This window comes from Trifolium pratense, linkage group LG4 (genome assembly GCF_020283565.1).
Source record: "Trifolium pratense cultivar HEN17-A07 linkage group LG4, ARS_RC_1.1, whole genome shotgun sequence".
NCBI lineage: Eukaryota > Viridiplantae > Streptophyta > Magnoliopsida > Fabales > Fabaceae > Trifolium > Trifolium pratense.
The window spans coordinates 41,603,204-41,630,621 of record NC_060062.1 but is presented as its reverse complement, the minus strand read 5'-3'; the positions used below and the strand labels follow the sequence as shown (position 1 = coordinate 41,630,621).

Below are 27,418 nucleotides of genomic sequence, written 5' to 3'. Positions count from 1 at the left end.
ATTGAAGTTTTTTTGCATGAAATAGCGAATCAGTATTTCGGTTAGAGAAGATAGTGTTTGAAACTTGTTTCTCTCCCTTTTTTCTTATTCAACGACAAAATTCGTAGTGGCGAGATTTCAATTTCATGGCAAAAAGAGGCAGATTAGAGAGACACACACAAGAAGAAAAAGAAGAAGAAGAAGAAGAAGAAGGGTTATACTATGTTTTGTATTTTCTAAATAAAAAAACATAGAGTAAATCTGAGCCATTAAAAACTTTCATTGCCACATGGCAAACATCTATGAAGGTAATGGAGCAAAATGGAGCATAAGGTAATGGAGCTGATCTGGACTCTTTTTTCACACAATATCGTATCAGCTTAATTATAATACAAAATGTCACTGGCTAATGATGTTGTTGATGCATGTTATTAATTTGACTTCTTAAATTTTAAACTCACAGTATTTATTTATTAGTATTAGGTATGGTTAATTCACTCAATATAGTATGAAAGAAGAAGTCACAAAAAAAATAGTATGAAAGAAGAAACACATCTAAAAGCCAAACCCTCATATAGTATAAGTATATAGTTTATCCAAGAGACATATAAAAAGAATAATTAATCAACATCCAGAATATCTGGAATGTTATATCATATAAATATTTTCCACTCAATCGATAACTGAATTATGTATTGGAAAAAAAAATTAGATAACTGAATTATATACCCGGCCTATTAATTAAAAAAATCAATTAAAATATCAATATTTGGTTAATAAAAAAAATGAATAAAAATATCCTAATCCTAATTTAATTAATAAAGAAAATAGACGACAGTAGAATTTGGTTAGGTTTTGTGGTTGGAAATCCAAGTGGATCAAAACATCACGAAAGGTGGATTGTTTGATTACAACAGGCATGCAATCAGAAATCATGTATGAATATGAATATTTAGAAAACATAAAATAAATAATATATATGAGAGACAAAGATAGTTGGGTTACATCTTTCAATTGTTTGAACACATCCATGTCGGGCTTATGTTTTCTAAAAGCATATGTATACTCTACATATAAAACAAAAAAATTACTACTAATATATAGTATCTCTTGGATTGAATCAATCACTTAATTTAATTTGATTGAAGCTAGTTCGTGAAATTCAACTTATACTCGCCGATTACACCAAAAGTTACAATTACAAAAGAAAGAAAATGAATGAATAACTATAATTGGAGACCGTATATAGATTAAATCGTCACTTGAGCTAACAAAGAGCTCTAACCCATGGTAGTTACTTACTTATTAATTTGAGCAAAATCTAATTTGATCGTGACTTAATGAAGTGTGTTGTGTCACTGTTCAGTTTCACTTTCAATAGTGATTATTATTAATTAATTAATTAATTTAGATTTTAGATTAGTGACATACTACGTGATTACTGATTAGTTTCGGTGCGGTACAGTGCTAAAATGCACGTAACACCAGTGATCATGGCGACATATATTCTGGAATCCAACAAAATTAAACTAAAGCTAACCATGCTTCTAAAGAATCTCCGATCCTTTGTTTATTAGTACGTGGTTTAAGTAGGGGGTGTTCGCACGGTGCGGGTTGGTTCTGTTTTGAGCATAAAAGTTATTCAAATTGCGCGAGACAAAAATGCACGCGGTTCGGTTTGATTCGGTTGATTTTTAAAAAGTCATCCCAACCAAATCAAACCAATGCGGTTAGGGTTGGTTCGGTTTGTTTGGTTTATCGCGATATAAAAAATATGACAATATTACCAACTTATTACAAAATAAACGTAGGAAATTTTAATTTATTTTATTATTTACATGATATAATATGCATATACAGGAATTTCGTATACATAACAACTTGTTATGTTTTAACAACCTATTTTTTTATGGATTCAATTTGGACTGGGCTTGCTAAATTGAACTATGTAATCGGTTGAATACTACTTGTTGATAGAGTTAAGTTAAGTATTACAATTTAGTTTAGTTTGATTTTTTGAAATGAAAATTTCAAACCAAATAGCGTGATTTAGAAGAAAAATGATTTGTGCGGTTGAAACTAATTAATGATTTGTGAGTTTAATCTTTAGCGGAAAAATGATGCAGCAGTAACAATTTGACCCTAAAATTTACTAGTGATCGATGTTGAATTTTGAAAACAGATGAGAGGGAGATAATTGTAGTGTATTAGTCCTTTAAGACGACAAGGTTGCGACCGATGTGGTTTATTTGCATCCTAGAAATGCAACATATTTGCGTGAAGTGGCGGTGACCACATGGTTACTAGCGTGGGACTTTACACATAGATATTGACATTCACGTGGATTTGCTCCATTCCCAAACCCACACTTCCATCATGTGTCAGTATCATCCCCACAAACCGTGACTTTCAAACCCTTGTCTTTCACATTAATTCACTCATTAATACTAAGAATTCCTGTTCTTTCCATCTACGTGCTTCTTGCATGGCCCATTCCTTTGCAATTTGTGGAAATCAAAATTAATACACTCTATCCTCTTTCCATTTTTACATGTTACTAATTCTAATGTCAAAGGAAACAGTCCGGGACGATTGTTTATCAACATGTTTAGCGTGTGTGTGTCATCGCATATAACGAGTGGCGGAGTAAGAAAAATTATAGAGTTTGGATACAATTTCACATGAGTCCAAATAACATCATATTTTTAGGTATTAAGTTGTTTGACTCTATTTATTAAGGTTTAAATACAGACACAAGTGCATGTGCATCGGTGCATGCAAGTGTGCACCTCTAACTAGTATAGTACTATGTATGTTCATATATAGCTCACAAATAACATTCAAAAATTTAGGGACAAACCTTAACAACAACTAACAATGCCAAAATTTGAATTTAATCGAAATTGAACAGTAAATGTTTTTTTAAAATATTTTTGTTGTTAATCTAAGATCAGATGACTTAGATTATTAGTGAATAGCAAAATTGTTTTTTTAACCATATCAATCGTATAATTTGAGATAAATTGCTTGATGTTATAAGTTGTATGGTGTAGTTACCGTACTAAATCTAAATTTGGGTTTCATCACATCACTTTTATAAAAAAAAAATATATATATATATATCTTTTTTTACCCTAACGATGAATCTCATAATTTATATATCTCCTATATCTTAACATAATAACATGGATCCGTAATAACTAGGAATAAGATTCCACGCAATAACTGTATTAACGCAGTAATTGATCAGGACCGTCAAATCTAAAATAAACGGTCGAGATCTTAAACTGTAAGAAATTATAAAAATTCATGTTGTAAAACAGCGACTTATTGTGTTCACTTAAAAGTTATAACTTCAGTCGATCCAAGTCCCAACTATTATGGCAATCTCTTCTTCACATATATATAACACTATAATAATGATCATGAAAATAATTAAGATTAGTACTATTTTATGTTTGGTGATATAGAAGGAGTCTTTCTAACAAGTATAAGCTGCCATCATGTGAAAATTGGACTCCCTCTACCTAACTTGCTAGCTAGCTAATAGCCAAAGCAAAGTGAAAAAGAAACTTGTGGTGATTAGAAACAGAATAGTACATACATGAAGAACAAGACTAAACAAAAGGTTGGCATTGCAAACATTGAATAGCACATACATAAGAACAAAGAAAATATTGAACATATAGAGAGCACTTATAGGGTTCCTAATCAAATACAGTAAGATCTTATACTATAGCATTGCCAAAAGTAATATATGTACCTTTTCATGTAGGTAATTTCACTTTTCATCTATTCCATTATTGCATGTTGATCTTTCAATTTCTCATTATATTTCTTCACGTTGGCATGTGCAAACATTGAATATATAGTACATTCATGCAACAAATAATGAATAGGTAAACTTATAAATATTATATAGCCTATGATCTTTCTGTAGCTTTCCCCTAAGTAAATGTACATTTTCTAAGGTTTCACTTTTCACTTACCTTGCATATTTTCTTTGGACCCCCCATTTTACTTCTTATGTATTTACTTTTTGGTTAAAATACGTTACTAGTCCCGTTGTAACATTTTTTGGTATTGATCCTTGCAAGTTTATAAGCTAAAAAAATTGCAGGATCAACATAAAAAAAAAAAAAAAAAGTTACGATTGCATGGATAATTTAACCTTAATTACTTTTTTTATTGTTTAAATGCAAATAATTAATATTCTATAGTACTAGTGTTTGACAATAGCTCCTTTTGCTTCAAAACCTTTTAATTAAGCACTTAAGCCTGCTCTTAAATGATTGGGAGTTTATTAGATTATTAGTAATTGAATTTCCTCTGACACAGGGACACTTTGAGTAGTGTCAGAAGACAAAAAAACTAAAAAGAAGGAAAGATAATAAGAGACACTACTATTAATTTATGTAATGTAATGTAATGTGGACCCCCAATGTACACCACTTTATATACTTATATAAGTTGCTACCTATCTATCTTCCATCCCATCAACCACTCTCAAAATTTCCAATTTTTCACTTAATATAAGCTCTTCCTTGCAAGAAGAACACCCTGAAGAAAATCACACATTTTGTTTCAAGATTCAAACTACTCATTAATTTCTTCCCTATAGTTTTCTTCAAATGAAGCCTTCTTGTGTACTAGTCTCTCTTCTCATTTTGTCACTTATCCTTACAAAGGCTCAAGGTATTTAAATATAAATATTATTTAATTTAATAGCATGCAGTTTAAATTACAATTAATTAGTCCTTCTTGTTACATTTGTTGGGTATATATATATATATGCATGCATGGTTCATGTTTAAATGCAAGTTATAACATTTACAATTCTAAGCTTGAATAATAAAAAGCATATGAGCTTTTCTCTACGGTCAAAGACATAGACAAAATTGACTGATTTCAGTGAACGAATTTATTTTATTTTTTTCCATTTTCCGTATTTGTGATATTGAACCATAGTTGTGCGATTCTAGTACATTTCTAATTTATTTTTTTTCCTTATTTTTTTGTGTGTAGGGATACGTTTGGGGAAAGAGTCCTTAACATTTAAGCAACAAAAAAAACATGTAGGAGAAGAAGCTACTCTTTGCAATGACCAAGAACAATGCACAGGTAGCCACAAGAAAAAAGCTTCTAATGTATCAAGAAAAACAAACAACCAGTTCCCAAACATTCATGAAGATTATTATGGACCTAGACGACATAGATCTAGGCACCATTAGTTTTTTAAGTCCACTAGTTTTTTCTTTTCTTTTCTATTTTAATTTCTTTGTTAATTTTTTTTTTTATAATATAACAAACAAAGATATGCTTATTCCTTACTACAAATTTTGTCCCAAAAATTTCTTATGATATATGCAAAAATGCAAAGCTAACATAACATACTAACATAGTATAAAATACATTTATCTAATTAAGGTACTAATTAACTTAACATAGTATTAATTAGCATTTGGAATGTTTTTATTTTGATGCAGGAAATATAAAGAATAGGAAACTTGTTACCACTTCAATTTCTACAACTAAATCCTTATCAAAGGTTGGTTTATAAGAGATGAAATAAATTATATTATAAACCTCAGAAATTTTTTAAAAAATTTTTTACACCTTGATTTATGATATATTATATATGGTTCATGAACAGAATTTGAAGAACAGAGAGGATGTGGCTAACACCTCAGTAAATGGCAATACTAGAAATGTGAATGTGAATGGGGAAGCAAAGGATATAAAAGTAAAATCATTGAGTACTACTACTAAGTATCTTCCTGAGGACTTTGTAGACATAACTGAGATGGATTATTCACCAGCTAGGAAAAAGTCTCCAATACACAATTAATTGAGTCTAGGTAGAAAATTAAACAGACAAAAGTTCCTTATATTTGGATAAATTAAATAGTATTATATATTATTATATTATAGACAGAACAGTCGAGCATTGCAGAAATGCTGCAATTTTTTAAGGCTTGGGAATGATTTGTACATTATATATGTTCTTCTTTCACCTTTACTGATATGTTAAAATTCTATTTTAAGATATATTTCCTTTTTTATGATTAATTAGTTAATTAGTCATGAGTATATTATCATCACAACTCTCTCAAAGTCATCTGCGCTAACAATACCAAACCAAATAGGATAATATAGTGGTGTTCTGAGCTAAGCTTTGGCTAAACCTTGGAAATTTTAATATAATAATGTTTTTCAAATCCTCCTACCACCCAGAATGTAACGGGTTACTCCTACGGCACGTCCAAAGTCAATTTTATAGGATAAATTTAAGTCAAGTCTAAATTTTAAAATGATGATAGAGCCTGTCTGCGATCTATCGGATCTTCTACTATCAAATTACTCATATCACACTTTAGATGTTCAATTAAAATGTGGGTGATGTTAATTCTCACATTAGATGAATTAAAGTTTGAAAATGAATAACTTCATTAAGTGGGAGTTAAGTCTCATTGTACTTGGACGGATCAATTTTATAGAGTTAAACTTAAATTAGAGGTAACTTAAATTATAACTATCCAAATATTTCAGGTACTTGCTTAAAATTAAAAACATTTGCATAATATTCAAACTACATGACCCATGTTGACTACTATTTATTTTTTTTCGGTTTACGACCCATGTTGACTACTATAATAGTGTGAAAATCAAGCCCACGTTAATTTAGGCTTTCATTTATGAAGTTTTCTCTCCCGACCCCCCCCATTTCTTTTATACCCCCCGAATTTCCGTTTTTACCCTTGGGGGGTACTGCGGTTTATAAAAACCGAAGTCTTTTGACATCTTGAAACATTTCGGTAAATGCGAACCGAACGTGGTGTTGACATCGTTCGGTATCCACGAACCGAATGTAGGGTTGCTTCGGTGGATATTAACCGAAGTTTTGATTCGGTTGATATTAACCGAAGTTGTCTTACATATGAACAATTTCAGTAAGTTCGTTTTATTTTGAAAAACAAACCACAAAACTCCTCTCTTCCTTTCTTCTACACATTTGCGGCCAACTTCAACATCCAACTTCAAATCACATTTCATCAAGTAAGTTTCTTTCCTTTATTTGTCATTCTATGCATTCCTCATTACCATGACATTTCAAATTCATTTTTTGTTCTTCCGTATAAAAATTCCAAAATTTCAATATCTGATTATTGAGTTAAATTGTTGATTATGTTGTTTGAATCGTTGATTATTGGTTAGTTGTTAGATTGGTTACATACTAGCATGAATGAATGTTGCTAATTGAGTTAAATGTGAATATGAAGCTAATTGAGTTATAGTGTACTCTAAGTGTTTGTCAAAATGTACGAGTGAATATGAATGCATGTTTCCATTTGAATTATGTTTCCATTGTTGCAAGAATCATGTGTTCGATTGAATTATAAGTATTGTATTGACTGTGAATTTATTTATCTATGTATAGATATGGAAGAAAATCTACCTAGGGGTAGGCATGGAAAGGCAATCAATGCACATGCTTCCGCTCGTAGAGAGCTTGCTGCAAATCATCCGTCCAAACGAGGTCGTCGCAAAGGACCAACTCCGGGGCAAGGTACACATGATGCCGAGGCGGGTGGGTCGCATACACGTGGACGGACACGTCTAGGACAATCATTGGTGGTGCAAGATGAATTTGATGCCGACCAATTTTTAAATGCGTGTTTTGATTATGATGATCTTGGATCACCACAAGTCTCACCACAAGTCTCACCGCAACACTCACCGCAAGATGAACCGCAAGACCCACCGCAACAACCACCTCGACAACAACGGCGCAAACCAGTACGCCGAAAACCACCAAAGTGTTCACGTAATGATGATGAAGTAGGTTTTGGAGGAGGACCGACGGATTTGTCCTTGTTAACGGAGTACGATAAGCATATGGCTATTCCGATATGGTATGCAGACCCAAATGACAAAGAGGTAAACCAATTTAAAATACGACGATTATTTTATTAAAAATGTTGTGATTACGTTAGCTCGATAATTTTTTGTGTTATTTGAATTTTTCAGATTTTAGCGGTAAATTTACGTTGCATCGCCAGCGGAAAAAAAGTTATTAATATACAAAAACCGTCCCGCCGCACGGACAGATGGTTTTGGGATGTGGTTGAAGCATCGGGTTTGGAGCCGCTTACCCGGACTAATTTTAGCGTGCTTGACTACGGGCTCCTCTGGGCATTTGTTGAAAGATGGCATACGGAGACGAGTTCATTCCACATTCCATTGGGTGAGCTGGCCATCACATTGGACGATGTCCAGTGTCTGTTGCATATTCCGATCGAGGGAAAGTTTCTGAACCATGGCAAAATGTCAAGGGATGAAGCGGCTGACATGGTTAATTCATTTCTAGGAGTTGATCGGAATGTTGTTATGGGTCATTTTGCCAAAATGAACGGGCTCCATCTGAAGCATTCTGACGTGGAGGATATCTATAGTGTTAACCACGGATTAGCTGATAAAGCTGTTGCTGAAGGTAAGTCGGCGCATGAGATTAAGCTGTATAGGGACAGGTCCATACGGGCTTTCTTGCTATTTTTGGTCTGTTGTACCATATTTAGCAACAAAAGCAGTTACTACGTGGACGTAGTATACCTGCAGTATTTTCAGGATTTGTCGGCTGTCCGTGAATGGAATTGGGGTGCTGCTGCTCTGGTTCATTTGCAACATTATCTGGATGATGCGTGTTTGGTGACAGTGAATCAGATGGCTGGGTACATGTCTTTGCTTCAGGTAACATAAACGTGCGCTTACGAAAATTATTCAACATGTATGATATGTAATGTCCGTCAATATAATGAAACTTGTTTGTCATGCTTTCAGGGCTGGATAATTTCTCATTTTCCGGGACTTAGCGTGTGGGCGCAGGATCCTATCTATTCTGAGGGCATGCCTCGAAATGCAAAGTTTGTTCCCGGAGCTGGACATAGGGAACCAAGTAGCTATAGAAACAGTTTGGATAATATTCAGACGTACGACTGCGTATTCAGTCCATATGATGATCACCGACACGTCCGCCCTTTGATAAATTCATGCTGGTTTTCTGGATGGTTGAGATGTGGTAATTTGAAAGCAAAGCATTTGCCTGAACGCGTGCTTAGACAATTTAAACATGTCCAAGGCATTCCTAGAAAACCGGATTTGTCTGCGACTCCGGGGATGAGCCTATGTGAGATTGATCGTGTTTTTATGGAGGAGTTGGATTTGAGGATGATTGCTGAAGAGATGAGGGGTCAGGCTGTGGTTAGCGCATGGGACCATGAACCTGGATACATGACATGGTTTTACAAAGTGTCGCATCCAGTTATGCGACCCGTACAAGCTCCGGCGTCACCACCAAGGCCACCTAACTTAGAGGTGTTGATAGAGGCCGCGGAAGCAAGGAATGACCCTAACATGCTTCAGGTATGCCGTGGTGTTAGGGATGAGGTGGAGAGGTCACTTCGCGAAGGTGAGGCGGTGGAAGGAACTCCTGTTCATGGTACTTTGCGGAGGATTTTGAATTTGCTTAACCCTGTTTTGACGTGTCGGCGACTTAAGCGGGGTAGAGGGAGACGGTACAACACTCGAGAGTAGGCTTAGCTAATATTGTAACTCAGTTGTTGTTTAATGTAATTTTATTATTTGAATTTGTCGAATTTGGATGTAGTCTGATTCAAACAATTTGGTGTATTTGACTACGTTTAATTACCCGTTACCTTTTTTAAATTTCCGTTAACGTGATGTGTCTAATACTCAGCTATGTTATGATAGTTTATGATGTTACATAAACGTGCAAGACCCAAAAAAAAAAAAAAGATAATTTTGCAATTCATTTCGGTATCCAGTTACCGATATCTGGGTATATTTCGGTATATGGTAACCGAATATCATTTCGGTAGATGTATGCCGAAACAACCTAATCAGCGATAACGTAAACGAAAATGCAACGACAACATAACTGAGAATTCAACATGAGTAACCAAATTTCAGTTTGTAACTACTAAGGTAGCATACAAACGTGGATACTTCGGATCAACTTCTACCCCATTGAACATGTCGTTCACATCGTCATCATTTTTCAACTCCTTCCACTCGTATTTTCGCGGTTGCTCATCATATCCACCGACATTATCACTGGCCAGGTCGATTGTCGATTCGTAATACGCAATTTTTTCTATTTTGATTTGTCTGCCGTATTTGAAGCGATACATGACTTCGATCTGGCGTTTAAGAGCTTGAATAGTCGTCAAATTGTTCGACAGGTCAACGCAGAACAACGCGTCGTTACCGCGAAACTTAACTGAAAATGCATGAGATGTCGCCCTATTGTTATTAACAGACCGATTTGAAGCACTCATTTTGCGAAATTGTTCAAACGTGTTTTTCACAACTATACACATACGGCGGTTTTATACTACATTCAATCTAATTACGGCCACATAATTTCGTCGGTGTAGTTTTAACCACAACTAAATGTCGGTGTAATCTTGACCACAAAAAAAAAAAAAAAAAAAAAAATAAAAATTGTCGATCCAATCTCGACCACAAAAAGTGTCGGTGTAATCTCGACCACATATTTATATGATTTTTAACAAGTTTTCAGGCATATGCTTACATCTTTTCTACCCCCCAGTTTTCTTTTATACCCCCAGTAAACAGTTGTAAATTTAAACACATTTCGGTTCGCATTCCCCGAAGTTTATGAGTTCGGTTAATATTAACCGAAGTCTACTGTCATACCCCCTTATTTCGGTACCAATCTACCGAAAATTTCAGTGGGTCACTGGAATTTGTACGGTTCGGCAGATGTTTACCGAAAGTTTAGTTCGGTAACTATTTGCCGGAATAACAACATACTTCGGTACCAATCTACCGAAAATTTCGTTTGTTCACTGTAAATAGGCGGGTTCGGCAGATATTTACCGAAATCTGGGTATATTCCGGTACCTAGTTACCGAAATATATTTTCATGACAACCAATGATATTGTAACTCACGACCTTCCATGGAATGACATCCACGCGAAATCCACTGTTAATGCTGTTCATCCAGACACATTCATATTGGAAAAATTATTCATACAATTACACAACATCAAAATTACTTCAACCAATATCATTATATTGACACAAACAATTACACAACACCAAATCACTTCAATATATTTCATTACAAAATGGATGTCATTACATCTCGATTCATATCATTACAAAATGGATGTTCTTTACATCAAAATATATAACAACGTAAAATACATTAAAATAGGCCAAATGATCAGTCAATCACCAATGGAGTTTCTCTACTGCCTGCACCAACTATTTGGATGGGGACAACGTTCTCGGTGCTCATCATCTCCTCGAACCTATGTTGCGCAGCTATGAATGAATCTTCCCAACCCAAACTTTGTTTAGCACAATATTGCTTCCACGACTTGTTTGATTTGGGTATCGGACACCCAAGTTTAAGCTTTACCAAAACATAGTGATCCGGTAACGCGCCAAGGCAAATAACCCTTGAAGACGGGTTTGGTGACGGAATGGAACGCAATGGGAAAAAAGTTTCACAAGGGCCGTTTTGAAGTATGGAGAGCTGAACAACTACTCTATCCAATATGGTGGCCACGATATGTCCCATATCCGGCAACGTGAACCATTTATCCATCGGTGCAACACTATTCCTAATACTAGTACGTTGTCTCGTCCTCGGGGGTGGGAGTAGTGCATCACAGATATATTGGTAACGCTCCTCGCAACCAAATATAGCAACATACATATCCTTATTCAATCGCAACTCCCTGCTCATGTTGCACCGTATCAGTTCAAAATCATCTTCGTTGCCTCTCTGAGCCAATGCAACGGCACGGTAACCACAATAGCCGTCGCCGTCCACGTTGATGATATCTTCAATGAAGGGATGCATGAATTTTGGCATGTGGTTAATTCCAAAAATTTGAGATGATGAGGTTAGTGGCAATGGGTTGGACACAGTGAGCGGAGCTTCAGACACCGTAGGCATAGGGTTTGATGCGGTAGGTTGTGATGATGATGGCCTTGAGTGGGATGGAATTGACGGAGACGGCTTTGACGATTGCGACGCTTGTGTCTCCGTGAAATATTCTTCAACATGCTCCCATCGAGACTTATCTCTGCTGGTGGATCTTGTTCCACGGACCACCTTTTTCTTTTTAGCCCCTTTTGATTTTACATTTGTGTTCGGAGGCTCCACATCGGTGGTTGTAGGATACGCAATCTTGCGGAGTTGATCTCGGATCTCATTTTTCATGCTTACATCAGCTGTCCTCAATCGTTCCTAAAACAAACAAAAAAAAATATGCCATTAAAAATTAAAAACCAACGCATAATGATCGTAAAATCGTAAAATAAGTGTATTATGCCTTTAATAAACACGCACCTGAATTGCTTGCCACTCTGCCGTGCACGCATAATCGTCCTCGACGTCACCACCAACTTCTTCATCTTGGAAACAAATTATCTTCCAATGTTTGTAAACCTCATCGAGTCTAATAGGCCTATTGTGGTGCAGTTTCTTGGCAATCAAACACGCACATGGCAGCCCGTAGTTAGTCCTCATCAGACAACCACACTTCATGCTATCCATACCAGTAAACTCGACTCTTTTTGATTCAGTGTGGATGTATCTCATTGCACGTCTAGAGATTTTAAACATCAAAGTCGAGTAAAGTGTTTTCTTCCGGTATGTGTGTCCATACACAGACATGTTCTGGCCAAATTCAGTTTGCACTTGGGTGAATTGATTGCCTAACATTCTGTGGATCGATTCCCAACCCTTCACCAAATCACCGAGACCGTCGGTCAAGTAACTTTTCAAAACACCGTGTGCGCTTTCGGCTCTATTTGTCGTATGGTTGCCCATGTGCATATGCTTGTCCACCCATGCACTCACGAGCTTCTCTTTGTCGGTGTCCAAAATTGTCTCTTCAACGTATCGAACAAATTTTGGCCACCTCTCACATAACTTCCTAAAAGCCATAACATTTTCAGTATACTCGGCCTCAGTAGACGAATCTAACACATCCTCGAACGCCAAACAGACTCTTTCCCTCATGTCCGCCGCCTTGACCTTTTCCCCATCCCTCACCTTGACCAGCTCGACTGCCTTGGTCCTCACATTCTTCTTAACATGGAACCGACAAACCAACGCCGCCGCTTCTGGAAACACAGCCGGAATAGCATTCATCAAAGCTAAATCTCGATCCGTCAAGATAACCTTCGGCAAATTTGTCTCACGCCTTAACAAACAACGTAGTTGTTGCAGAGCCCATATAAAGTTGTCTTCCTTTTCGTTACTGAGCCAGGCAAAAGCAACGTTGAATGTCTTCTCGGTCGAAGTGAATCCGACTATCTCAAACAGCGGCATTTTGTACTTGCTGGTTTTGTATGTGGAGTCCATCATCAGCACAGTATGAAAAGAGTTGAATAAAGTTATGGACCTCGGATGTGCAAAGAATATATCTTGAAGATGTTCTACTCCATTTTCAACAACCGTCCGATACTTGTAGTAGTACTTGTTATCATCAAGCTTCTTGCATAAGTGTTGCATCTCAGTCATGGACGCCCTCATTTTAACTCTGTACCTATGACGAGCGTTGTACACTTGCTTTGCAGAGGTCTTGTTTTCCGGATCTCTCTCCTTTAATGTGGACAATATGTTTTTTGGAGCGACCGCATTCCTTGTCATCTCGTCCATAAATTCCTTCTCTTGCGGTTTCAAACGCCCCGCCACGAGATGCCCTTCAAGCCCTTTGTCCAACTCGTGGTTATGCATACCGTTGACAACAGTCAAACGCCATAGTTTTGTTGCCTTGTTGTAATACCCACGGAGTCGGAAAGGACATTCGCATTTTCTTGTTCCGGAGGTATCGGATTTCAACTTCTTCTTGGCTGGAACATACTTCCCACTACGTTCACACTCTAACACCAATTGAGCCTTTCTCTTCTCGCCCGAATCGGATCGCCTAACTATAATTGCGAACCTTAAACTTTGCGACACGCTTCGAGCCCATTTGATCAACTCATCTCTGTCGTTCTCTTCCCTATCAGTCGCAAAATGAGACGATGTGTCAATTTCTATCGGCTGCGGCACATTAGGAGGACTTCTTGGTTGACCAGCTGGAACAATGCCCGTTGCAAAAAGGCCAAGCACAACAGGTCGCCTAACTTCGACAACTTCGTTAATTTCGCCTTCCGTAACTACAGCATACGCAAATGAAAAAACAATCAATCAACCACACATAATATTTACAATCCTATTACAACACTAATTAAACACATAGGACACTATGAAGTCAATATGAAGCCAAAATAAAGCCAAGTCAATATGAAGTACAGTTTATAAGTCAATATAAAGTCAAGTCAAGCCAAGCCTAAGTCTAACGCAGAGGATCAACATTTCGGTTCGTATAAACCGAAGGTCACATAACCTGACTTCGGTTTATATTCCCCGAAGGATTACTGTCAGAAACCTTGCGAGAACAGAGTCTATGATAGCAAGAAAAAACGAATTTAAATCGGTGGTTACCTGAGTTTTGTGCTTTGGTGCGTGTTGAATCCATTAGATGATGCTTCAATCTCGATTTCAAGCCTCAAATGCGTCAAAAGTTGATCTTCTTTCCGTAAGCTTTTCAAATTCTCGTTTTGTGAATAATAAGAACTGACAGCAGAGTATTTATATATAGAAACACTTCGGTTAACATTAACCGAAGTAATTCAGCGAGTGGTTTATATAAACCGAAGTCCATGGCCTGCGGTTCGTAAAAACCGAAGTCTATGGCCTGCGGTTCGTAAAAACCGAAGTCTCTTGACAAAATTTTTTTATACCGCAAAGGGCAAAATGGGATTTTCGGGGGGTATAAAAGAAATGGGGGGGGTCGGGAGAGAAAACTTCTTCATTTATTGCCTTCGACAAATTGATGAGATTAAAATTGCAAGGAAAAGATCATATAGAGGTAAGCTGCATCTCCACGTTAATTGTACAAACACGTGGGCTGATAAATTGTGTAGGACCAAGGTTGAGAAAGGTATAGTGTCATGAGCCATTTCTTTTTATTTTTAGTTTAAAGTGAGGGATGATGCCTCAAAACACAAGTAGATAAAATTTATGTCCGAAATATTAGCGCAACAATCGGGTTGAGCGAGAGTATTCAATTTTGTGGAACTTTTTCTTTTGAGCAACACATCTTTATGGGAGACATACTACTTTGTCCATCAAAAAGGTGAGTGGGTTCTCTCACTTATAAATATTCAAGTCACCACATTACTATTCAATGTGAGATTATTTTCACAAACTCGCACTTGCTATATTCTCAACACGAAAAAGATTTATCACCGATGAACTTTGACTTCTTATAGCCATATATTTTTATCACTAAACTAAATTTTTCGAACCCCGATTCTCTGCATATATAATGTAATGTTCTGTCAGCTGAGTTTTAACAATTTCTAAAAAATCAACAATAATAATAATCAATCTAAATTTGACCATTATATTAATAAACAACTTTATCCAAAATGTCTTAAATAAAATATAAAATAATAAAAGCAAATAAATTATTTTTAGGGTCTTGTTAACATGTGCCCTTATGGCACATGTTAAGATTTATTGATACAAGAAATTTAATGTTTCAAAAGTTAAAATGCACAAATTAGCATTTAATAATTTTTATTTTTGCTTGCTTAACATGCGCTCTTAATGCACATGTTAACATTCTTCTAATTTTTATATTAACTGATGGGGACTTGGGATATTAATTGAATATGCTTTATTGGTCTTGCTCTGTGCTACTAATTGGGCTCACCATGTTTTCACATATATTAATTGTAGAGAATTTCTTTTGTCATCTATTTATTTTCTCGCACGTCCTACGAATTTATCAAAATACTTTTATATGTTACTTAAGTAGCGGATACTCCAAAAATTACTCATGTCAAGCTTTAGATATTCAAAAATACTCTATCAATTTTTTTCTTGTCCGCCCTATTGGTCTCGCTCGGGCGTGTATTTTTTTAGTACAAGCAACATAGAAGGTAGTAGGAGAAGAGGGTTGAATAGCAATCACGTTGTTGTAATGACATTCAAGGTCAACCTTATATGTTTATAAAAAAAAAGTTCAACCTTGTACATATGGGCTCACATATGTTAGAGTATGGACCATATGTGCACAGTATTGTGGCCCACTGGACCACTCATCATTAGGTTGATGGCAGGCAACACATATTATTATTATTATTATTATTATTATTATTATTATTATTATTATTATTATTATTATTATTATTATTATTATTATTATTTTTATGTTTTCTTCATGTTTATAGATTGGCTAGAAGCTCTTTCGTATGCTTGAAGAATGTATTTCTTGTCATCAACATTTGCCTCTTTATCTAAAAGTCTGAAATGTTGTCATTGGCAAATAGAAGATACTAGTAGCTTGTAACAAGAGCTTTGTGATAACCTTGATTAGAATCGGAGCAATTGAAAGCCTAAAACGAATTTTGAAATGAAACTTTTAAAAATCAACAGAAAATAATATTTAGAGACTTTGTGAAGTCTAATTAGTTCTTTCAAGTTTCGCTTGTCACTCCTTTGAGTTAGTCCTAACCATCATATATGTGTGGGAGTTGCAAAGTAGACTACCTGCTTCGTTTAAATCCGTCTAAAAATGAAACAGAGCGGGTCAATTTAGGTGTCCGAGTTAAAATTTAAGTTTCTCCTATTTTTTGACGAGTTGACGAACCGGCTTGGCAAACAATTAGTTTTTCATATTTATTTTTACTACATAATTTATAATTATCTTTCATCCTCACTTTTAGTAGGGTTCTTTGTTTTCTATGTAGGCTAATAATTATTGCAGTGATTCTGAATTGCTTCAATATATCATTTGGTACTGTAGGAATCAAATAAGATTTGTTGGCAAGATTATTATGTCAAAACTGCAATTAATCAAGTCATTGTTATTGTCTCATTACCCAGTAACATCTCAAATTTACATGCCAATTCCACTACATATGAGTTTGTTCTTCTCAAAGCTCTCCATGTTCAGATGCATCTCTCTAATGCTCCGGTTATTAAAGAAGTCATTTGGCAACCACCTATTATGAATTGGATGAAGTGTAACAGTGATGGAGCTTCTGCAGGCAAGTCTTCTTGTAGAGGTATTTTTAGGAATTTCAAAGCTATTTTTAAAGGAGTCTTTGCTATTAACTTAGGACTTCAACCTTCTTCATTTGCTGAATTTATGGGAGTTATGCTTTCTATTGGAATAACACATCATAATGGTTGGAAGCAGTTATGACTTTAGACTGATTTTCATGTTGGTTATATCGACTTTTAAAGACCCTAAAATAGTGTCTTGCATCTTAAAAAAAGGTTGGAAAACTGTGTATATTTTACATCCTTTATGGATTTCTTTGTATCACATATTTTTAAAGAGGCTAATAGCTGCGCTGATACAATGACTAATTTTGGTCTTTTCCTGCCTCTATCATCTACTCATTCTTGATGGTCTTCTTGTCTTGGGGCATAGAAAGTCACAAAGAGTGAGTAGATAATAGAAGGTTTGATTTATGCTCCCCTCTTTTTTATCTTCGATGTTTCTTAATATATTTTCATGGGGCTTGCTTTCTAATTCTAAGCAAGCTTCCTTTGTTAAAAAAATAAAATAATTCTCCCTTTTATATATATATATATATATAAAAGCATTTTAATTAATAAATTAAAAACTAAACACTCTCTCAATCTCAAACAAGGGAATAAATAAACGATAGGAAGATTTGAAAAAATTTATATTTTTACTTTTCCTAAAACTGGGGGAAAATAAAAAGGCGGCGCAACGACCGACTCATTCTAAGCCGATAGCGAAATAGTCGAAGTAGTAAATAATCCAGTACATCACATTATAAATTAGAATTGCATGCACTCTAACACCCTTCATTTCACACCCGTGCGTATTTGCGTTATACTCATCGGTGAAAGCTGTATAACGCTTCAATACCCACTCTCTTCTACCATTCTCAACAATCCCTAATCTTCAAGGTAGATAGATGATGATTCCTCATTCTCCTTCTTCTTTCCCCAGCTATTCGATTATCGCTTTTTCTAATTCAATTTCACCTTTTTCGTGCAATCATTATCATTATTCCAATTTTTTCCGTTGAATAATCCGTGCTTTATTGCTGTTTATTCATAATCGATGTTGATTATAAACGATTTTGTGTGTTTAAGCGATTTTTGTAATCCCTTTACGATAGACTGAAATTAGGTTCGCTGTTCATAGGTTTGTATATATATTAGTTTTACTTAATCATACATTTAAGTGATTTTCGCTTTAGTTTAGGTCATCGGAATTTTGATTTCTGATCATTTTGTGTACAAAAGAGACATTTTTTAACTGTATTGATTGATAAAGAATTGTTTTTTTGGGGCTTATATTAAGAGAAGCTGCAAAGTGCTATCAAGGTGGTAGTGGTACTTTTACTTTACTTTCTTCAATGGAGATACAATTTCAAATGCTATGCAATTGCATTGGGATTATGGGATATGAATGTAGCTGGTAGTTTAATTGTTTTTTGATTTGTTCCTAGTTCCATTCCCATGCCTTCATTTTCAGTTGTTAGGAATGTAGCTGCACACTGTTGCTACATACCATGTAATGAAAAGCTTCTAAATTCTAGTATGGATTTTACTTCTCCATCTTATGAATTTTGAATATGCAATTTTTTAGGTCAGGAGCCCTACATGTTCTGCAATATAATCAGTCTTAATCACAAATGGGCTGCTTGTGTTGTTGCTTTGCTGTTTGAGCAGTCACTGGCTTACATTTTTTCATGCCAGCTAAAATACTTGGAGTTGGCTGTTTAAATATATATAATTGCATTACACATATTGCATTGCTGATGATAATATGATATCAATACAAACATGAACAGTTATTTATGCATGTGTAAGGGTTTGTGCTTATGCACTATGGAGGAGGGTTATAAAAAAAAAGAGTTATTTACTCTTGTTTTCAAGTTTCAAGGTGTGATTTAACTCTAGTTAATTGGGATTGTTTGGGAATTTCAAATTGTCATGATATCATCTACTATGGTGATAAGTTGGTGCAGGAGCTGTATGGTTAATCCCTCATAGGATGGGCTTGGGACACATCACAGCAGTACTGACACCTCCGCCTTATAAGAATGCTTTTAGGAGTGGTTATACTCTTCACATCAAATGGTACCAGTGCCTTGTTTGCCTAATTGCACGCGTGGATGAGCCTCTCTTTCCAGCCCGTCAGGGTTGATGGAGGAGTTACTGACTGGGTGTGCAACACAACTCCCATCTAATGTTGCTGTTACCAGGTTGTTTGCAGGAGTGGGTTCTCCACTGTCATATGTTCGCTGGATAGGAGTTCCATCCAGGCAGAATGCACTTTGCCTACATGTTGGACAGCTGTAGCTATCTTTTAATTCATAGCATGCTTTTCTGCATGGGTTTGATGGTGTGGAAGTCACATGAAATTCAAAATTTCATTTTTTTTAATTCACAGAATCCATTTTGCATTGATTGATCTTTACACGTGAAGAGGCTTTTATACTTCTATTAAGTTTGGGGTTTAGCAAATCAGCTGTAATATTGTGTTGGTGTGAAAATTTCGAATATATTTTCTTTTCTCATTGTTTAATTAGTTTCACATGATTTGTTCCATAATTGCCTAGTGTCATGGAAGAAAAAGAAATACCAACAAACTACTAGTAGTTTCTGATGCCTTTTCATTCTTATAGTGTATTGTGTGGTCTGTGGAGAATGGGAAGTAACAGTGTTGAAAAGATCCCTATCAATAACAGCACTGGAGGTTCAGAAACCACTATTGAGATAAAGATCAAAACACTGGATTCACAAACCTATACCCTCAAAGTGGATAAACAGGTAATTTTGTCACTACTCGTTAACTTTCTTCACTTTTAAATTTTTTTTTCTCTTAGTATAATACTTCTATTATTGTTCACATAATCTCGTTTCTTGCCCTTCCTTCTAGCAGAAACGTCTAGTTGGAATATAAGGAAACTATCTCATAGTATTTGGGTTGTGCCTAATTTAGAAAATCTTAGATTATTTATTAGGATTGGTTGTCAACCCTGTCTAGTGAGATAAGACGTGGTTGGTATTGGTTTCCATATTTCTCTGTATTTCATGATTTCTTTATTTAATCGGAGTTATGAGTTTATTAATTAATATTCATGATCAGTTCCATTTCATCTTGCGGTCTTGTCATTTTGCTGGCAACCTCCATGTCATAACTGCATTTGTTTAAAGCTTATTCAAATGCACATACAAACGTATTTAAGCAATTGTCGTTCTGTAAGACCATAATGAAAACGTAATTTTTGTTTTTCTTCTAAACGAGTACGATATTGATATTTTGCACCATAATTTATTTGATGCTGATAACACTCAAACCTGTTTTTAGTATCTTGATATTGAGCTGGCATCTTCCAATTATTTATATGAACTGTTGATCCTCCCTCCCAACAATTTTCCCTGTTATGCAGATGCCAGTCCCTGCTCTGAAAGAACAGATTGCTTCTGTAACTGGAGTGTTATCAGAACAGCAGCGCTTAATTTGCCAAGGGAAAGTTCTAAAGGACGATCAACTATTGTCTGCCTACCGTATCCTTTATCTTTCTATTTTGTGTTCAACATCTTCGCAAAAGAGGCCAATGTGGCATTTTGTTTGCCTAGATTGACAAAAATGCCAGGTTTTCTCATTTGATATAGTTATGAAGAAAAAAAAATTGATTTTCAAAGTGGTGCCATTGTGCAATACAACCTGAAGATGTTTCCTTTATACATTGTTGATTTTCCCCTTTTTGGTTTCTTTTGCTTGTCTAGCAGGTAGGTTGCTCAATCATTAACATTGTTAAATGATTTTTGTGTTAGTGCCAATGTTTTTACATCTTTACGAAAAGTATTTGAAAGCTAAATTATTTGCACGTTATATTTTGTCTATTTTGTACCAATTATCAAGTATATTAAATATTGAATATAATATTTAATAAATATGTTAACAAAACAACAAAGCATGCTTGTTTATGACTTAAGTTTGCAAATGATAGACCTTCTATTAACACTCAAATTTAAAACTCAATGAATTCAAAAGCTATGATTTGTTATGTCGAGATGTTATGTCACTATTCTTTAAATTGTATTATTCATATAATATATTTTCTTCAACATGGGTTTCTTCCTTAACATAAGTAGATGTTGAAGATGGTCACACACTCCATCTGGTTGTGAGGCATCCTGATCTGCCACCTCCAGGAAGTCTGCCCAATCATTCAGGTTACATGCAAATTTTTATATTATCTTTGCTTTTGTAATGATTATGAATCCTGTTATTGTTTACTTGGATTTATAATGTTGTTTCTGTTTGTTTGTTTTAGTGATTGTTTTGTTAATTTCTTTTTATATAAAAAAGTTGGTAAGTGTTCATTATTGAGGGATACCTTAACGAGTACTTAACCTTGCTGGTCTTCTAAAAAGGTTATTAGGTTTGAAGCTTTTAAGTTGTCTATCTCACATATAAAAGTACGGTGGGAAGAAACGTGAATTACATTTGACTTGCTGATGTAGATTTTCAATTTTTGATGTCGTGACTTATTCTTGGATAATTAGGTAAGATAATCAGTGATCAGAGCATACACTGATCAGGTTCACCTGCAAGAATTAGATTCAATGCTACAAAACTTGTTATATTTTGTGCTGCAAAAATGACCATGTATGTTGCTAATACTATCGTAACAGTCTTAGAATTAACCCGAGTTAACGACCATGTATGCTACTAATACTATCCCAGTTTTGGGGCCTGCCACTACACATGGCTATCCGGGATTGACAACTTAGGATACAACATGAACAATGGTTACAAGTGGAGGACAATCCCAAAAGTTAGCTCTTGGCAAGCGCTAGCTTTTGAGATTGAGTTAGGCCCAAATCCAAATTCTGAATTGTTTCTTCATAAGTTTATTTTAGGGGTGTGTTGCAGAGCAGATTCATTGTTTTGTTTTATGCAATACCTCCATCACAGCAAATGAAAGTTTTCCTTAATATGATATTTTCTGCTAAACATCCATTTTGCAGTGACTGAGCCAAACTCAAGCACAAGCCATGGTCACAGTACTCAAGTCGCTCCGGGTGTTTTCATTGAAACTTTCAATGTACCTGTTCAGGGTGATGGAGTTCCACCTGAAATAAATAGGGTATATTTTAAATTAGAAGAGAAAGTGGCACATTTATGGGGTTGTTTGCATATTTTTGTTTAATTTTTATGTTACTTTGCAGATTGTTTCTGCTGTTCTAGGCTCTATTGCTGGACTTCCAAATTTTGCAAGTGGCGGTGAAGGGATTGTTGTCAGGGTAAGTTCAACCTTTCATATGTTTATATGTTTATGTTTTCTGTGATGTTGCATTATGACAAATTTAATTGGAGAACCCCCTCCCACCAAAAATCACTGATAGAAAATGTGTGAATGAAGAATATAGAACATTCTCAGTCTGTATGGTCCTTTGAGTATTAAATGAAGAGGAAAATAGAAGAAAATGTCAGGCCTGGAAATGACGATAGAAACTGGAATTTTATTAGAACAAAGTTAGGGCAGGATTCTCTTGTTTAAGGAATGAATTCCTGAATTCTGAGGGTACTCCCATAATGTCAAGCTTCCCTCTCAATCTCTTCCCTTATTTATAGAAAACATGTCTTATTTCTCTAATTACCCACTCATTAACCCTAGCAAACTTATAGAAAACTGTTTTTTTTTTCCTTTTTTCCCACTGATGGACTGGTTGCACTTTTCCCATCTTGCCTATCTTGTGCTTGTGAGTCTAAGCAATTTAATAAAAATTCATTTCTGGCGTTTGCATAAAAAAAAACTCTAACACACTAATTCCAATCCCATCAACTAATACATGCATATTAATCTATTGATAGAAACTGGAATTTATTAGAGCAAAAGTAAGGGAGGATTCCCTTGTTTATAGAATGAATTACAAAACTTTGGGAGGTTGTTGGTAATTAACTCAAACTAACTCCAATCCCATCAACTAACATATACATATTGATTTACTGATAAGAATTGGGAATTTATTAGAGCAAAAGTAGGAGATTCCCATGTTTACCGAATGAATTGCAAATTCAGAAGGTTGAGAGTCTGCAATCTCCCAAATATTGTCTCACGTGGCTTATTTCTCTAATCACACACTAATTAACTATAACAAACTAACTCTGATTCCCTCAACTAATATGTATGTATGAGATGAGGAGAGAGATGAAGTAAAACAAACAGAAAGTAAGATGTACAGTTTCAAGCAGTTGTGTACCTTCAGGAGATGCAACAACTTGATGTGTAGAATTGGAGAGTGAGACTGCAATGCTGTTTTATTTTCTTTCTTGTCCTAGTTAAGGACGGTATCTTGTCCTTTTATAAAACACAAAATGTGTTTTGGATGTTGTTTTCAAATCATCATAAGAATACATATTTTTTTTTTGACAAAATATAAGGATACATTGTTGTACACATCTCTTGATGTGCTTATTTATTCATCCTGCAAATCTTTAACATTACATCTTGGCTACTTGATTGAATGAAGGATAATGATTCCCAAGGCCTTGGAAGAACTTCAGATTCTAGTGGAATATCAGATCCGTTACGTCCAATACTTGATCAAACTGGTTTACGGAGTTTGACAGATAGATTACGGAATACTTTTGGAGTATCAGCATCAGGTTCTCTAGGGTCTTTGCAGCCTCCTGTATGATGCACCAAGTTCCTTCTCTACCTAATTCAGATACATATTTTTCTAGATTTTATATTTGAGTATTTACTTAATTCAGATACAATTTATTCATTTATATATGGTTTTGTAGGTCATTCCTGATTCTTTGACAACTTTGTCCCAGTACCTAAGTCATATGGGCCATGAATTTGATACAATTGGTAAGTAAACCATGTTGAATTTTATAGTTATCATCATTAGATGCATGATGCATCCTTCTACAAACTTGTTATTTGAGAATGATGAAACACATTTTACTGGCAGTAAGAGAAGTCAGAGAAGGGGGGAATAATGCCCAAGCAGCTGAGGCTCGTAGTAATGAAGAAATGGGATCTGCTTCTTCACATTTGGGTTCAACACCAGCAAATCTTTCATCACCCGCATCCTTGGCAGAAGTCTTGCTTTCTACCAGACGAATGATCATTGAACAAGCTGGGGAGTGCATACTTGTGTGTTCTATCTCCTCATATTTTCATCTGTATATGAGCTGACCCCCTAACAATTCAATAAAAGACTCCCCCTTTATTTTCTGCTTTCCTTTCTTAAGTATGTGAGCTTTGATTATCTCTTTACTATGTTAAACGTATAAATTTATTTAGTTCAATACATAATTCCACAGCAACTGGCAAGACAACTGGAGAATCAATCAGATGTAACTGATGCTTCGTCGCGATCTAGCTTTCAATCTAGGGCTATGAGAACTGGAACATTGTTTTATAACCTTGGTGCATTTTTACTTGAGCTTGGTCGTACAACCATGACATTGCGTTTGGGTCAAACACCGGTAGGCTTGGTTACCCATCCTTGGTATCTTATTTAGTAACACCTCTAATTGTACTACTAACTAATTTTGTGACTCCTGTGCAGTCTGAAGCTGTAGTCAATGGTGGACCTGCAGTTTTTATATCACCTACTGGTCCTAATCATATCATGGTTCAGGTTGCACTTGTCCTTTGTCTTGCTTGTCATGAAAACTATCATACTTTTGCTTATTGAAATGCATGGTTCCAGCCTCTTCCTTTTCAACCTGGAGCGAGCTTTGGTGCTGTCCCTGTAGGAGCTGCACAGTCTGACTCAAGTTTAGGTTCTGGACTTGGCTCAAATTTTTTCCCAAGGCGTATCGATATACAGATAAGACGAGGTACATTATTTATTTATTTATCTGTGTTATCTGTTCTGTAATTTTGCATAATGCTATTGACTTCTTGCTAACTATTAATATTAGGCACTTCAACAACCACACCCAATGCCAATCAAGATGACCGTGGGGATACACAATCTGCTTCAGTACAAAGAAATCCAGCTGAAAGTTCTGCTAGTCAAGCAACGTCTAGGCGACCAGATGCATCTATTGCCGGAGAGCCAGCAATAAGGATAGTGCCAATAAGAACTATGGTTGCAGCAGTACCTGCTCCCTTGGGTCGTCCTTCTTCAGAACCATCTGGTAATTCTACAGGGCTTTACCATCCAGTTCTTGGGAGATTTCAACGTTTAACTACAGGGCAGGCAAATAGTGAACAAGGATCTCAATCAGCAAGTCAGCATCGTGCAGCACAACATTCAACTCCTGAATCCATGTTGGAAAGGCAAAGCGCGGAAGAGACTGCAAGGAATGGTAACTAGACAAAATGAGCATTTAACATTTCACACCGATGATTGTTTCTTAGTACTAGAAGTTTCTCAATTTGATATTTCTTTTCTTCTCATTAGTCATTACTGACATGCATAGTATGTGCTCCAAAAATAACTTACACAAAACAGTGAGTGCTACTGCTTATTGAAGATGTGGTTCTACTCAATTTGATAGTGCAATCTTCCTACTTTTGGCTCATGTTGGACATATATTAGAATATGTAAAATATTTACAGCGATGATTTTTCTACTCAATTTTGTTTCTTTCTTTTGCTACTCCTTCCATTTCTTTCTTCCATCATTTTGTCCGCTTAGCCCATCATCACTTTGTGTGCACTGAGTAACTGCTTACTATAGCTTATAGTTACGTAATTTGATGACCTATAAAATTATGTGATATATGGATAAAATACAACTTTCTTACGGACTTGAATAAATTTATCATTGGACTTATGCAGGTACCTCATCAACTCCAAACACGAGACAAGAGCCATCTAATTCACGTGTTGTAAATATCAATATTCTGTCAGCTGGTGGGGCCCAAAACAACCAAGAATCTGATAGACAGATACCAAGCAGTGTACTTCAGTTTTTAAGAACACTCTTTCCTGGGGGAGAAATTCACGTGGAGGATTCAAGCTTACAAGGAGCAAATGTGGGTTCCACCTCAGCGAATGCTGCAACATCAAGGAGTTCTCCCCAAGTCCCTGATGCTGCACCTCCTGTTAGTGATGAAGGATTATTTTTGTCTAATGTACTCCGTGAGATCATGCCGGTCATATCTCAACGTGTAGGGTCTGAGAGAAATCCTTCTGAAGATCAAACAGCTCAAGATTCGTCAACTCAGGTTGGCACACTTCATTATTTTCTCTATTTTAGTGTGTGATGAAATTTTTTAATGTCAACTTCAACTGTTGAAGTCCTTCTCTTCAACCACCCTAAAAACTTCTGGACTCTGATACATATTAGGAACATCCCACTTGTTAAAGGTGGGAATTCCAAAAAAAAATAAAAATTATTCTTGGTTCAAATCCCATCAGGTCTTCTTTTCCCCTAGGTTGCTGAACATGCATATACTGTAGCAAAAACAAATAGGGGAAATTATGCAGGAGGACTTTAACTCTTCTTTATCTCCCATGGTAGTTGTGAAATTGAATATTGTAATCATCATCTCCTAAAAAAATAAGAGAAACTGACAAGCAGGTATATATGTAGGTTGAAACAAATGCTGGGACATCACGCAGACGCAGTGGTTCTGAACCAAACCCTCCAGATGCAAAACGCCAAAAGGTTTCCCTTCTACTTTCGAGTTTGTAAACTAATGATCTATGTTGTATCAAATTTTAGATAATTTTATTTGCTTACAATTGTAAGTAGCGTGGGTTTTGAATACAATGCTAAATTAGTTTTTCTTGCGTGCGTGGGTCAGTAATGAGTTTTGGAGAATTTGTCTAGAACTGATAGATTTGGTTGATACTTGATGATGATACTCTCTTTTCCCCCTTTTTAATCACTGTTATTATTTCTGTAAAAGTGCCTTACCCCTTGCCTTTGATTATTTCTTATAGTTATAGTTACAATTTTTGAATAATGACATAACTTGTTGATGCAGATGGAATGATATTGATTGTGTACAAAATGTGGCTGTTGAAGATTGTGGTCATAAGAATCCGACTTCAGGGTGGTTCTCTTAATGTCAAATTAGATATCCATGACAAGCATGATTTCACTTTCTCCAGCTGTAGACAATTTTTAAGAATACTGATATTGAACCGAGACATATTGCTATGCAATATTGGGATTGGAATTAAGCTTTTTTATGCCGAGTTTTGATTAATGGTTATATAATTATTAATTATTGGAAAGTTCGAATTGAGATGACATCATATAAATTTCCTTGTTTTCTTTAAAACTATAAACTAATTTTTTTTGTTGTGAATTTTACACCAAGGTTGTCATTA

The 27,418-nt window shown here is 35.5% G+C and overlaps 4 protein-coding genes across 7 annotated transcripts; 3 read left to right on the top strand and 1 right to left on the bottom strand.

Annotated features, from left to right (window-relative positions):
- The first annotated feature begins 4,459 nt into the window (after window positions 1–4,459).
- On the top strand, window positions 4,460–6,017 carry LOC123923360. The gene is made up of 4 exons (XM_045976047.1): window positions 4,460–4,674; window positions 5,005–5,100; window positions 5,466–5,527; window positions 5,633–6,017. The coding sequence occupies exons 1-4, from the start codon at window positions 4,611–4,613 to the stop codon at window positions 5,825–5,827; spliced, it is 417 nt and encodes a 138-aa protein (XP_045832003.1). The 5' UTR covers window positions 4,460–4,610; the 3' UTR covers window positions 5,828–6,017.
- Window positions 6,018–6,817: 800 nt separating this feature from the next.
- On the top strand, window positions 6,818–9,767 carry LOC123919428 (protein MAIN-LIKE 1-like). Of its 2 annotated transcripts, XM_045971346.1 has the most exons (4): window positions 6,818–7,035; window positions 7,418–7,917; window positions 8,008–8,727; window positions 8,818–9,767. In XM_045971346.1, exons 2-4 carry the CDS (start codon window positions 7,420–7,422, stop codon window positions 9,568–9,570), a joined length of 1,971 nt encoding a protein of 656 aa, XP_045827302.1. In that variant the 5' UTR covers window positions 6,818–7,035; window positions 7,418–7,419; the 3' UTR covers window positions 9,571–9,767. The 2 variants fall into 2 exon arrangements, with proteins under 2 accessions (XP_045827302.1, XP_045827301.1); XM_045971345.1 differs by lacking the exon at window positions 6,818–7,035 and having other exon boundaries at window positions 7,115–7,917.
- Window positions 9,768–10,922: 1,155 nt separating this feature from the next.
- Window positions 10,923–14,863, bottom strand: LOC123919429 (PKS-NRPS hybrid synthetase cheA-like). Its single transcript, XM_045971347.1, has 3 exons — window positions 14,535–14,863; window positions 12,387–14,206; window positions 10,923–12,284 (listed from the first exon to the last, which is right to left on the bottom strand). The coding sequence occupies exons 1-3, from the start codon at window positions 14,566–14,568 to the stop codon at window positions 11,250–11,252; spliced, it is 2,889 nt and encodes a 962-aa protein (XP_045827303.1). The 5' UTR covers window positions 14,569–14,863; the 3' UTR covers window positions 10,923–11,249.
- A 3,033-nt stretch (window positions 14,864–17,896) lies between these two features.
- Window positions 17,897–27,396, top strand: LOC123882493 (ubiquitin-like domain-containing protein CIP73). Of its 3 annotated transcripts, none has more exons than XM_045931357.1 (17): window positions 17,918–18,047; window positions 18,736–19,315; window positions 19,778–19,922; window positions 20,546–20,663; window positions 21,255–21,335; window positions 22,134–22,252; window positions 22,335–22,409; window positions 23,640–23,801; window positions 23,917–23,986; window positions 24,090–24,274; window positions 24,445–24,609; window positions 24,693–24,764; window positions 24,837–24,966; window positions 25,051–25,440; window positions 25,916–26,304; window positions 26,673–26,747; window positions 27,070–27,396. In XM_045931357.1, the coding sequence occupies exons 2-17, from the start codon at window positions 19,296–19,298 to the stop codon at window positions 27,076–27,078; spliced, it is 2,205 nt and encodes a 734-aa protein (XP_045787313.1). In that variant the 5' UTR covers window positions 17,918–18,047; window positions 18,736–19,295; the 3' UTR covers window positions 27,079–27,396. The 3 variants fall into 3 exon arrangements, with proteins under 3 accessions (XP_045787314.1, XP_045787313.1, XP_045787312.1); XM_045931356.1 differs by having other exon boundaries at window positions 18,736–19,354; XM_045931358.1 differs by lacking the exon at window positions 18,736–19,315 and having other exon boundaries at window positions 17,897–18,047.
- Window positions 27,397–27,418: the final 22 nt, after the last annotated feature.

Excerpts from the sequence above, each read along its gene's own strand:
- LOC123919429 (XM_045971347.1), bottom strand. The coding sequence starts at position 14,568 with ATGGATTCAACACGCACCAAAGCACAAAACTCAG. Across the intron at positions 14,207-14,534 it reads CACCAAAGCACAAAACTCAG|TTACGGAAGGCGAAATTAAC; the intron begins GTAACCACCGAT and ends CGTATGCTGTAG. Across the intron at positions 12,285-12,386 it reads CAGAGTGGCAAGCAATTCAG|GAACGATTGAGGACAGCTGA; the intron begins GTGCGTGTTTAT and ends TGTTTGTTTTAG.
- LOC123882493 (XM_045931356.1), top strand. The coding sequence starts at position 19,296 with ATGGAGGAGTTACTGACTGGGTGTGCAACACAACTCCCATCTAATGTT. Across the intron at positions 19,355-19,777 it reads TCTAATGTTGCTGTTACCAG|TGTATTGTGTGGTCTGTGGA; the intron begins GTTGTTTGCAGG and ends TCATTCTTATAG. Across the intron at positions 25,441-25,915 it reads GGAAGAGACTGCAAGGAATG|GTACCTCATCAACTCCAAAC; the intron begins GTAACTAGACAA and ends GGACTTATGCAG.
- LOC123923360 (XM_045976047.1), top strand. The coding sequence starts at position 4,611 with ATGAAGCCTTCTTGTGTACTAGTCTCTCTTCTCATTTTGTCACTTATC. Across the intron at positions 5,101-5,465 it reads TGACCAAGAACAATGCACAG|GAAATATAAAGAATAGGAAA; the intron begins GTAGCCACAAGA and ends ATTTTGATGCAG. Across the intron at positions 5,528-5,632 it reads CAACTAAATCCTTATCAAAG|AATTTGAAGAACAGAGAGGA; the intron begins GTTGGTTTATAA and ends GTTCATGAACAG.
- LOC123919428 (XM_045971345.1), top strand. The coding sequence starts at position 7,336 with ATGTTTCCATTGTTGCAAGAATCATGTGTTCGATTGAATTATAAGTAT. Across the intron at positions 7,918-8,007 it reads CAGACCCAAATGACAAAGAG|ATTTTAGCGGTAAATTTACG; the intron begins GTAAACCAATTT and ends TGAATTTTTCAG. Across the intron at positions 8,728-8,817 it reads GGTACATGTCTTTGCTTCAG|GGCTGGATAATTTCTCATTT; the intron begins GTAACATAAACG and ends TCATGCTTTCAG.